The sequence below is a fragment of the Myotis lucifugus genome, unplaced genomic scaffold (assembly GCF_000147115.1).
Source record: "Myotis lucifugus unplaced genomic scaffold, Myoluc2.0 scaffold_22, whole genome shotgun sequence".
NCBI lineage: Eukaryota > Metazoa > Chordata > Mammalia > Chiroptera > Vespertilionidae > Myotis > Myotis lucifugus.
The window spans coordinates 7,597,002-7,610,149 of NW_005871070.1; the positions used below are offsets into that span (position 1 = coordinate 7,597,002).

The 13,148-nt window shown below is 40.6% G+C and overlaps 1 protein-coding gene across 1 annotated transcript in view; it reads right to left on the bottom strand.

Moving 5' to 3' along the window:
* NUBPL (nucleotide binding protein like) overlaps positions 1–13,148 on the bottom strand; it is a gene marked incomplete at its 3' end in the record, with an annotated part of 206,430 nt that overhangs the window by 143,812 nt on the left and 49,470 nt on the right. The window contains exon 4 of the mRNA XM_006085884.3: positions 11,165–11,255. Within this exon, the coding sequence (XP_006085946.3) occupies positions 11,165–11,255 (91 nt within the window). The remainder of the gene's footprint in view (positions 1–11,164; positions 11,256–13,148) is intronic.

Below are 13,148 nucleotides of genomic sequence, written 5' to 3' on the forward strand. Positions count from 1 at the left end.
GGTCAGCCATTCCACCCGTTACCTGGCCCTGCCCCCCACCCTAGTTCCCCATTTTCCATTGGGCAATTGGAGCCTGCAGGCCAGGGGAAAAGGGCCAAGAGGTGGTCAGTGAGCCTCATAGTGACTGGTCATCTGAGGCTTGCCTGGACTTTGGGCTGGCCCTAGGTGGCTGGGGGGGCTGAGGCGACTGGGGGACTCCAGAGGCAGGCACATGGAGCACCTGCTGCCCCGGTGGGGCTGAGGGAACTGGGCGCCGCCATCTTGTGGCTGTGGGCGCCTCGATCTTTGAGGGTGGGGCAGGCAATTAGCATATTCCCTCCTTATTGGCTATGGGTGCTGCCATCTTAGAGGGCAGAGCAGTCAATTAGTATATTCCCTCCTTATTGGCTGTGGGTGCCACCATCTTTGCAACAGTGTGAAGGTCAATTAGCATATTACCCTTTTATTATATAGGATTATTATATAGGATAACTATCAGTTAAAACTTAGACCTTATATTAGAGTCCCATTCTTAAAACTGACCAGCATTACATGACCCCCATAAACCTCAATCATAAGGAAGCCAAATTTTTAGATCTAGACTTTGATGCTCAGCTTTCCATGTCCATGTATCAGAAGCCTCACTCACCTCTTATTTCAGCCACCACTGTGACAACCAGCTCCATATGGGCTCTGCCCAATGTCACAGAGGAGCTACCTGGCCATACCTCACTTCAGGCCTATATGCTGTGTGCTTCTCGCCTCCCACCCCAAAACTTTCATATTGACGCCAAAGTAGGGACACCACCAGACTCCATAGGACTCTGCCAGGAATCACTCGTACAGAACTTGGAGTTAATACTTCCTGAGGTGAGCCTTTGTCCAGTGGATAAAGCCTTCCCCTTTTCTCCCAGATAGGCTGTCCTGAGATTGAGTTTATCTAGTCCCATGCAGTCAAGCAATCTGTCACATTTAGCACAGACAGCTTGACAACACATTTTCATATTGGCTCTCCTTCCATTTCTCCTTCCTCAGTCCAGTTCTGCACTCCCTAATACACTAATTAGTAGAGCAAAGAGCACTGCTTTCTCAGAAACCCAGCTGAAGACATTCTACCACTTCAAAAAAGTATGTGGCCTGTATATTGCAAGGGAAATCCCAAAGCCCATTAAAATGCAAGCTGCTGTTTCTGCTTTCTTTTCCTTAATTGAAAGACCTCAGAGACAGCAGACTAAAATCAAAACCCTACTGCCACTGCAAACTACTTCTCTGAACCCATTACAAATACCAATTTCCAGAATAAATGGTCTCAAATAAGATCTTCCTATTAGTATCCATGTACTATTTTAGGTTGGCAATGAGGATGGTCTAAGGAAAGAATGATGCGTATGCTGAGCTACTAATTCTTCTATTTCTCCAGGTTGTTGATAGTCCCAGAGCTGTATTTTCCACCATGGCTCAGATTCAGACCCTATAAGACTCTACCTGTTATAAGGAAGCAGAGCAATGCTCAACATTTCAAAGCTAAAATATGAGGCGAGACTAGCACAGTCCCATCATATTGAAACATAAGCAAACATTTCACTTTATGTAACACTAGAGGCCTGGTTCACGAATTCATGCATGGGTGGGGTACCTCGGGGTGGGCTGTGGAGATCAGGTCCCAGCTCACGCCCCCAGGCTAGCAGCCCCAGCTCGCACCCCCAGGCTCACAGCCCCACAGCCCCAACTGGCACCCTGCCTCGACCTGGTGCCACCCCCTCATCTGCTCTACCATCCCATCTGCGGGGTGATCAATCAGGGCCTGGGCCCCTGCCGGGCTCCCTCAGCACCTGGGAGCTGGGCGGCGGCCCCTCCCCCCACCACCGCTGGTCGCTGTCTACAGGGCAATCAGCAGGGCAATCGGGGGTGCGCCCACACCCACCTTGGCCTGGTGCCGCCCGTTCACCTGCTCTACCATCCTGCCATGGTCCTGCTCCCGTCGGGGCCCATTGGGGCTGGCCGTGCCTCCACTGCTGCCCACTGCCAGCGCCGCGTCGCTGACACCTACCATGTTCCATGCCGCCCCCTGGTGGTCAGGACACATCATACTGAGTGGTCGAACTCCCGGTCTCCCGATCGAACAACCGCCCAAGAAGACAATTTGCATATTAGGCTTTTATTATATAGGATAATTCTCAAAAGTCAAATCACTAGCTATATAAAAGTGTTTTTTTCCTACAAAATGGAAAAAAGTAAAAAATGAAAAAAGAAGTATAAGACAGCCACTCAAATATATCACAATAATTAACTGCTGAGATGTCTTAAAACTTTATTATTCATAAAAATATGTATATTATGTTTGCAAATTAAGTTACTCATATATCCAAAGCAGAAAATAAAGTAAGCAGCTAACGTAAAAGAAACTGAGCAGGAAGCTTATTCACTTATTCCACTAGGTTTACTGCCTATCCACTACATACCAAGCATTAGCAAAACGAATCAAGTAAGATAGCCTCTGCTTTGTGGATACTGTATTGTTTAATAGGGGAGATAGAAAAAAATTCAACAGATAACTCAAAAACTCTATCCTTATAATTGCAATAAGGAGTCAGAAGAGGTGTCATAGAAGAAGAAACATTAAAACTAAGACCTGATGAGTATAAATTATTTGTGGGGAAGGGGTGGAAGACAGTAGAGGTGGAAGACATTTCAAACAGAGAGAATAAAATATGTGAGGATCCCGAGACAGCACAGAGCTTGGCATTTTTTGAGAAACGGAGTCCACTGTAACTGGTGTTCACTGAGCAACAAGGCAAACTTGTTGGAATTCAGGCGGTTAGAATTAGATAAAGGAGAAGACCAGATCAATCATTCAGAGCTTTATAACATTGGTAATATTACTGGTAAATGATAATACTGGTAGGAATAACATTATGAATTTTAAATAACAAGTTATATCACTTATCATGATATGAAAATATAATTTTAGGGTATAATTCGTAACAATTTGTAGGTTAGTAAAGTTTCCAAACTGAAAATTAGAGAAGGCTTATAGCTAAGCTTACTATGTCTCCCAATGAAACACCACTATTCTATTTTTTCTCAGTTTGGTACTGATTGCTCTTTTAAAGAACAGTTGATTCACTGGGTCGATACTATAGATAATACTGAAGAAACCCTGTATTGTTATGTCCAGTACTAGTAAAATTGCTAGAGCAAATTTACCCAATCCTTTTTTTTTTCAAATATTTTTCATTGTGGTAAAATATACAAACATAAAATTTACCATCTTAATTATTTTTAAATGTATAACTCAGAGGTATTACATACGTTCAAAATAGTATCCAACTATCACCACCTCTATAACTTTTTTCATTTTGTAAAACTAAAACTCCACACCTAGTAAACATTAATTCCTCATTTCTCCCTCCTCCCAGTTCCCATCAAGCACCATTCTATTTTCTGTGTCTGTGAAGCTAACTACTCTAAGTACTTCATATAAGAGGAATTATACAGTATTTCTCTTGTTGTGACTAGCTTATTTCACTTAGCAAAATGTCCTCTTGGTTCATCCATGTTGCAGATATGTCAGAATTTCCTTTTCAAAGCTGAATAATATTACATTACATGTATATGCCACATTTCCTTATCTATTCATCCATTCATGGACATTTAAGTAGCTTCCACATTACAGCTACAGTGAACAATGCTGCTATGAACATGGGTGTACAAAATCTATCCAATCTTGATGAAAATTATGTCATTTCAATCCATCACCTGTATGGACTCATACCAAATACACAAAACCTAGAGCAGAAGTCCAGAAGAAAGTGAAAAAGATGCCTTATTTCATTGGGGTTTTTTTTTCTGGGGGTCCAGGGGTTAGCATGTCTAATTTTCCTCTCTCTAGTTAGCCTCACCAATTCTAGATCAGCAAAACTCTCCATGCCTCATAATATACATATTAGTAGTGTCATTATTAATTGCATCTTGCCTTTTCCTATAGGGTTCCTAATTCATAGATGAATATTCCCCACTTCCATTTTCAAAACTCATTTGACACACTGCTTTCACCAAACTACTTTCCTTTTTAAATGGCTTAGTTTCTGTTAACCTTTTTTTAAAAAAAGGCAGCATATGTTTTGTTAAAGTACCCTCAAAAGGTTTCTAAAGTACCTAGTGAATTTATTAAAGTAACTATGAATCAACAATAATGAGGTATATTCTAAAAAGCAAAACTTTTGCAGGGCACATAAATAAAAACAGAGCATTACAAATATAATTACAAGCTAATCCTCCCACTACCTAACAAGAGTAAGTTCTTTTATTTTTCTCATCTGAGAGAAGATACTGAAAATGTGTTGATAATTTTGAAAAACACTGAAAATCATCAAAAGTTTAGGAAATAAGAAGGGGGGAAAAGTATGATTACTTGTTTTTTTAACCAGGGGCTACTGTAAAAGAAAAATGTGAAGTACAAATAGCCTTAACAGATGGACCCATTACAAATGCGCTATACTACTGGTAGGAATAACACATCTACACATCTGAAGGCTAGCCCTCTGACATAGTCAAATGTGAAAGAAGTATAGGAGAATATCAGTCTTGTCTTGTGGCAGATGCTAATCATAAACACAATGGCCTGACATATATACAGATACACCTAGTCAACACTATTTGATGCCATCCTGTGAAAGTAAACCAAAATTAACAGAGAGTAGCTACTCAGATACATTTAGTTGTTCAGTGATTAAATAAGGCATCCTTCAATGATTTCAATTGCTGCAGCCCCTGGCTAAGGATGGTTTGCAACAGAGCAAGTAAAACTCCAAAAAACAGCTGGCTATTCTTCAGCTCAGGATTGTCAAAGGAAAAGGGTTTTACCACACTAACAGATATTGAGTTTAGGTCTATTCAATGTCCTATGCAAGAAACAATGAACCAAGTAGAGAGATGGACGGACTTTTGTTTTGATAAATGAGGGTGATGGGACTCTTCACAGAACATAGACCTTATCTCTGAGATATTTCAAAGATAAAGCACCTAAAGCCCGAGCAAAACAAAACAACTTTCTGAGATTCCTTCAACCCATCAGTATGTTAGGAATATCACCTGTCTTAATATTCTAGGTATAAAAGCGGTTATAAAAATAATTCAGGAAAGCAGCAAAGAAAAAGTCATTCCTGTAACACGATTATGGAATTCATCCAAGAACCTTTCCCAGAGATAATCAGAGCAACTGTAGCATCAGATGAAACCCAAGGGTCCACAGGACAATGAAAAGAAGAAGCAAATTATAAATGAGAAGCTTTGAGAGTTCCACTGCATTAAAATTTAATCATCCATCTCAACAACTTCAGTAACACCCCTAATTCTAATCCCTGGAAAAAAAAAACAGCAAGATGACTTCAGAAATAAGTAGAGTTCACTATCATTCTTTATGAATTTAAATTACTTTTAAGAAATCTTAGTTGCTTCTTTGCAGTTCTTACTGGAGCTGAGTGCTACTATTAAAGGTCAATTGCCCAAGCTGATTTTCCACAATTTCTCTGTCTCATAAGCCCACACACAATTCCTAAACATGAAAAATGCTTAATGCCTTAAGACAGATAGAGCAGAATATTGTCATGAGTTCAAATTTTCTATCCCCCAACAACAGAAAAAATAAATGGGTCCTACTCAAAAAAGTCTCACATTTAATCATTAATAAGTTCAATGTCATCTATAATAATAAAAGCATAATATGCTAATTAGACCAGGCGTCCTTCCGGAGGAAGCTGGGGCTGCTCAAGGGAAGCCCAGGTCCCGGGTACCAGAGGGAAGCCAGTTCCAGCAGCCAGGGAAGGAAGGCCTACTCTTGCACAAATTTCGTGCACTGGGCCTCTAGTCTTCAATAAAATTACTTGACATTTCAATTTTAGTAACCTTTCTCCTCAGGCCTTAAAATTTCCCCACTCTATTAGGGAAGTACATTAAAAGACATTCTTTAGTAAAACAAAGTAGTAATGAATTCACAAGTATTCTTGTTAAAATGATTTATCATCACAAAACTGTGAAAGAAAGCAGCTATTTCTACCAATAAAAATCATTTTGGAAAGCTTAGTAAAAATCCTTAACATGGTCACAAAAAAGAATATTTACATTAGTGAAATGCAGCAACACATCTTTTTGTGTAATTACCACTTATTCACTTGCAATTTCAGTTGCAAACCTTTCCACTCAATAATTTCTGGGGCTATAATTTGCCCATACTATAATATGAAATTTGAATATCGTGTTATTTGGAAAGTTAAAAAAGACAAGTAATGGTATTCGTTCTTTTGTTCTTTTTTTTTTAAAGTTACATTCTTGCTTAGATGATAGTTTTCCCAACTGCACGTGGATTTTATTCTAATCTCCATTGATTTCCCAAAGCAACTGGTCATTTGCAGCCATTATGATGTCAACCTGTTGAGGTTTTTGTATAATATGCTTTCTACAAACTGGCTAGATTTTCCATCCCCATAATTTTATATAAAAACATATACAAATTGCCCAGTTGGCATAACTCAGTGGTTGAACATCGACCTATGAACCAGGAGGCCTCAGTTCGATTCCCGGTAAAGGCATATGCCTGGGTTGTGGGCTCGATCCCTGGTGTGAGGCATGCAGGGGGCAGCAGATCAATGACTCTCTCTCATCATTGATCTCTCTCATCATTGATGTTTCTCTCTCTCTCTCTCTCTCTCTCTCCTTCTCACTTCCTCTCTGAAATAAATAAAAATTTAAAACTTGGAAGAAAAGAATCCACATTCCTTTAAGTCAGGAGTGAGGAACGTCTGGCCCACAGGTCATATAAGGCCCATGAAATCATCTGGTCTGACTCTGCCGAGGCATTAGGGGTGAGTTAAATGTTTGACCAAATATAGCAGGCTAATTTTTAAGTTGATAATTTTGTATGGCCCGTGAATGATGTTATAAATATCCAAATGACCCTTGGTAGAAAAAAGGTTTCCCACCCCTGCTTTAATTGAATGCCTTAATAGTAGTTCAGTTTATTTCTTGGGGGACTTAAAATCAGCTTGTCAACACACAAAGTATTCTTTTTAAGCTTTTCAGATTTCCAGTAGCTCATCTATACCAGAAAGCTTATGTAATGGCAGCCAATTTGCAAACATCAAATTTAAGATTACAGCTTCAGTAAAACAGAAAGAGAGAAATTAAAGCTCACTTCAAGTACTTATGTTGGCAGAGACTGAACTTAATACTTAAGAAAAGACTGACACCAAGGGCTCCGTTTTGCCATCACTCATGTGCTGTATGTACCAGTTTTCACATTACTTTAATCAAGAAACAGACATAATGAGTCTATCACTTAAGGTATGCAAATTCATTACTATTTCTTTGGAAAAGTTTGACATCTTGGCTCATGTCACATATTTTCAAACTAAGTATGAATTCCACTAAAAGGACAAAGAACAAAGAAACTAGAATAGCTTAGCTTTAGTAAGTGTGTATGTTCCTGAAACAAGAAAACAACTAAGTGGGTCTTATAATATAAAACTGTTAGGGTCAATTTTGTAATCACTAGATCTTCAAGTTTCCTTCAAAATGTGAAGAAGAATCCTTACTCTACCCAAAGCAATCTACAGATTCAATGCAATCCCCATTAAAATACCAATGGCATATTTCACAGAACTAGAACAAACTCCCCCAAAATTCATATGGAATAAAAAAAGACCCTGGATAGCCGCAGGAATCCTGAGAAAGAAGAACAAAGTAGGAGGGATCTCAATACCAGATATCAAGCTGTATTACAAAGCCACTGTTCTCAAAACTGCCTGATACTAGCACAAAAACAGACATATTGACGAATGGAACAGAACAGAGAACCCAGAAATCAACCCAAGCTATTATGCTCAATTAATATTTGACAAAGGAGGCAACAGCATACAATGTAGTCAAGACAGTCTCTTCAATAAATGGTGTTGGGAAAATTGAACAGATACATACAAAAAAATGAAACTAGACCACCAACTTACACCATGTACAAAAATAAACTCAAAATGGATAAAGGACTTAAACATAAGACGGGAAACCATAAAAATCTTAGAGGAATCCACAGGCAGCAAAATATCAGACATATTTTTGAGTTTCCTCAAAAAAATTAAAAATGGAACTCCCATTTGACCCAGTAATCCCACTTTTAGGAATATATCCCAAAAATCAGAATGGATATATGCATCCCTATGTTCATAGCAACACAATTTATAATAGCTAAGATTTGGAAACAGCCTAAGTGCCCATCAGCAGATGAGTGGATTGAAAAACTGTGGTACATCTACACTGTACCACAGCATAGTGGAATACTACACTGTGGTAAAAAAGGAACTCTTACCATTCACAACAGCATGGATGGACATGGAGAGCATTATGTTAAGCAAAATAAGCCAGGAGAAAGATAAATATCACATGATCTCACTCATTTGTAGAATATAATGAACAACATAAACTGATGAACAAAAATAGAGACAGAAAAGCATCTAACAAACCATCAAACCTCAGAGGGAAGGCAGGGGGAGATGGGTAGAGGGTGCGGGTTAAGAGATCAACCAAAGGACTTGTATGCATGCATATAAGCATAACCAATAAACACAGACACTAGGGAGGTGAGGACATGTGCTGGGGGGGTGCGGGGGGAGTGGTTGGGGAGAGGTCAATGGGAGAAAAAGAAGACATATGGAATACTTTAATCAATAAAGAATAAATTTTAAAAAAAGAAGAATCCTTATTGTCTTATAAATAATTATCCAGAATTTAACATTGTAATTGACTCCAACAACTAAAATTCAAACAAAAGCATCTTGAATAGTAGACAATGTCTATACCTTTGAATGAGAAAAAAAAAACACATGGAAATACTCTTTAGTAAATACAGTAATTTTGATCTAGATCCATGGAAAATAAAAAGCCCAATAAAAGAAACAAAAAAAGGTATTCAATTTTATATTCATTATAATTAGAAATAAATTTTAATAAACTAATTTCACTTAAAACCATTTTTCAAGAAAAATTATTAGTTATTCCAATTTTTCATTTTTGATTATAGCATTTCTTGTTCTTAAAGCTTTATATTTGATAGCATTATGAGAAAATGTAATAACAAAAATAGTAAATATTAAAGATTTACTCAAAAAAATTACTCTATTGATGGCACTGAAGACTAATGTTTTGAGTGGTTTTTTTTTTAAAACACTTTAAGACAAATATGATAAAAATCTGATTAGAGAAAATAATTTTCATCTCTTCTAACACAAATATATTATACTAGAGGCCTGTTGCATGAAGAGATTCCTGCAATAGGCCTTCCTTTCCCTTGGCTGCTGGCACCGGTTTGCCTCTGGCACCCGGGACCCAGGCCTTCGCTCTGGCCGTGCTCCAGCAGCCAAGGGAAAGGCCCCGGAGCCGTCAGGTTTCGCTGCTCCAGCCCCGGGGCAGTCAGGCTTCGCTCCACCGCTTGGAGCCTACGTATGCAAATTAACCACCATCTTTGTTGGGTTAATTTGCATACTCTCCTGATTGGCTGGTTAGCGTAACGAAGGTACGGTCAATTTACATGTTTGTCTATTATTAGGTAAGATACTTTCTATTCAAATACTCCCATATATCCACACATCCGCCTATATAATAAAGAGGTAATATACAAATTAACCCTCATGCCCTCACAAAATGGCTGCCTATGACCAGGCCAGCAGCGGGGTTAGTGAGGGACAACCAAATGACTGAACAGCAGGCTGCATGGGGTGACCAGGCCAGCAGGGGGGCTGTGAGGGGCAATCAGGCCAGCAGGGGGGCAATAAGAGGGGGCCAGGCTGGAGGGGGGGCCAGTTAGGGGCAACCAGGCTGGCGGGGGGGCAGGTAGGGGCGGCCAGGCCGGCAGATGGGGCATGAAGGGGTGACCAGGCCAGCAGGGGGAGTAGTTAGGGGAGATCAGGCCGGCACGCAGAGGCATTTAGGGGCAACCAGGCAGGCAGGCAGGTGAGCGATTAGGAGCCAGCAGTCCAGGATTGTGAGAGGGATGTCTGACTGCTGGTTTAGGCCCGATCCCCGAGATTGGGCCAAAACTGGCAGTCGGACATTCCCGAAGGGGTCCCAGATTGGAGAGGATGCAGGCTGGGTTGAGGGGACCGCCCCCTCCCCCAGCACGAATTTCGTGCACCAGGCCTCCAGTTTAATATAAAGAGACAATAGTGATGAGCTAACTTTTGATCACTTATTATGTGCCATATACTTACAGCAATTTTGTAACTGAGTGATTACTCACAGCAATTGTTACCCCTATTTTATATATGGGGAGGGTAGGCAAGGGTTAAGGCACAAAAAGGCTAAACAATTCACCCAAAAGGATATATACATCCCTATGTTCATAGCAGCACAATTTACAATAGCTAAGATTTGGAATCAGCCTAAGTGCCCATCAGCAGATGAATGGATTAGAAAACTGTGGTACATCTACACAATGGAATACTATGCTGCTGTAAAAAGGAAGGAACTCCTACCATTTGCAACAGCATGGATGGACCTGGAGAGCATTATGCTAAATGAAATAAGTCAGTCAGAGAAAGATAAATATCACATGCTCTCACTCATACGTGGATTATAATGAACAACATAAACCGATGAACAAAAACAGATGTAGAGACAGAGAAGCATCGATCAGATGCTTAAAACTCAGAGGGAAGGTAGGGGAGGGTGGGAGTGAGGGGGAGAGATCAACCAAAGGACTTGTATGCATGCATATAAGCATAAGCGATGGATGTGGACAACAGGGGCTGAGGGTGAGGGCAGGATTGGGGGTATGAGGGGACATTGGAGGGATAAGGATACATTTGTAATATCTTAATCAGTAAAGGGGAAAAAATTTTTGCCTTAGAAATGTTATGGAAAAGACTTATAATAAAAAATTTTAAAAAAAGAAAGAAAACAAAACCCATCAAAAAAAAACAAAAAACAATTCACCCAAACCTTCAAACCTACACAGTAAGTGACAGAGGTGGAATTCAAACCCAGGCAGCCTAGCTTCATATCTGATTTCAGAATTACTATACTACACTGAGTGCACACAGCACATAGTAAAATGTCTGACTTTAATTTAGTACACAGCAGGTACTAAATATAAATAAAAGTGTAACTATTATCATACTATTTATCTCTTTTTACTTACTCTGTGATAATTCTGGATTTCCTTTCAGATTCATCATCTTTGGAATTGATGGGCCATATACATCTACATCTAACAAACCAATCTCCTTTGACTGTAAGAAAACAGAATTTATCATTATTCCCATTCTTCATCAATGATAAAGCACATAACAGTAAATCTAACTATAGAAAAGACAATTTACAAAATATTCCAAATTCATGACCTGAATTTCAAAGCAACAGTAAGGTAAAAGAGTATAAATTGCTTCAGATAAATACATTTTGTTGGCTTACTGGAGAATTCACCAGAGAAATCCACTGCAAAGCTCACATTTCCCATATAGTCTCAAACAGACTAAGACTTTCTGATCTAAGAATTTAACAAATTACGTGCACACAATGTTAAAGGAATTCAAATGGCCAACAATACCCCAGGAAGATATAGCATTAACTTTTTGGAAAGGCCATCTAACACACCAAAGAATACAAAAATTACAAAAGAAATCACAGAAACATGATCATAATTAAAGCAAGTGAGAAATTCTGATGCAGATCTGGCATGGAAATGCTAAGGAGGATAGTGGTAGACATAATACAAAGACACAGGTGTAAGTCACAGTTAAACACTCAAGGTCTTCTGGAGAGTCATAAACAACTAAAACTGTTTTCTTTGATGACCCATCCAGCTGCCTAAGGGTAGAATATCCTAATTGTTCTCTTCACTTGCTGCCAGCTAATCAGCAGCTTAGCCAAAGAAAGGAAAACAAAATTCACTATTCCTAAATATGCTTTTTCTTCTCCCCCTCCTTTCTCCTTTGATAAATTAAATCAATCTGTTACTGGTTTTTCTCATGGACTAGCAAACTATATGCCTTTGAGTTATGTTTCAACAAGACTTACATTGTCCTCACTCTCCCCCTGTATCTCTCTTAACTTCTCAAATAGAAATTTTTTTAATTAAACAATCCTTATCTTCCATATTATCTAGCTATTTCCAGGCACAAATTCACTTTTTAAATCTTGCTGTCTGGTTCCTATAAATACACAAAATAAAGTACATTCAACATTTATAACCCTAACTTTATACTGACTCAAATGCAGTTCTAAGAAAACCATTCAACATCCCTGTGTGACTCACAGACTAAAAGACTAGGAATTAATATCTACCTCTACCAAAATCTCAGCTTCTTATAAAATAAATTAGAGGCCCAGTGCACGAAATTCGTACACTGTAAGGGGTGGGGGGGTCCCTCAGCCCGGCCTGCTCCCTCTCACAGTCTGGAGCCCTGCGATCAATTGCCCCGCAGAGGGAGGCCCCGCCCACCCGCCACAGCCCAGCGGTCGGTGGCCTGGGCCTCCCTCTTTGGGGCAATTGTGGAGCCCCCTGATTGATCACCCCGCCAGCCAGTGGCCTGGGCCTCCCTCTGCGGGGCAATCATGGGGCAATGGCGAGGCCCCCAACCAATCACATTGCACCTGCCTTGGCTGGCCTGGCGCCAGTGGGTGTCATAGCGTGATCGTCCGGATGGCTGTTAGGCCGTTCAGTCAATTTGCATATTATGCTTTTATTATTACAGACTAGAGACCCGTTGCACAAAAATTTGTGCACTCGGGGTGGAGAGGGGGTCCCTCAGCCCGGCCTGTGCCCTCTCGCAGTCTGGGACCACTCGGGAGATAATGACCTGCTGGCTTAGGCCCGCTCCTGGGTGACAGAGGGCAGGCCCAATCCCTAGGTGCAGCCCCTGGTCGGGCTCAGAGCAGGGCTGATTGGGGAGTTGGGGCGCCACCCCCTGTCATGCACAGAGCAGGGCGGATTGGGAGGTTGCGATGCCACCCCTAGTCACGCTCAGGGTATGGCCGATTGGGGGGTTGGTGCACCGCCCCCTGTCACACTCAAGGCAGGGTCGATAGGGAGTTGCGGCGCCACCCCCTGTCACTCACAGAGCAGGGCCAATCAGGGGGTTTGGCGCTGCCCCCTGTCACGCACAAAGCAGGGCCCATCAGGG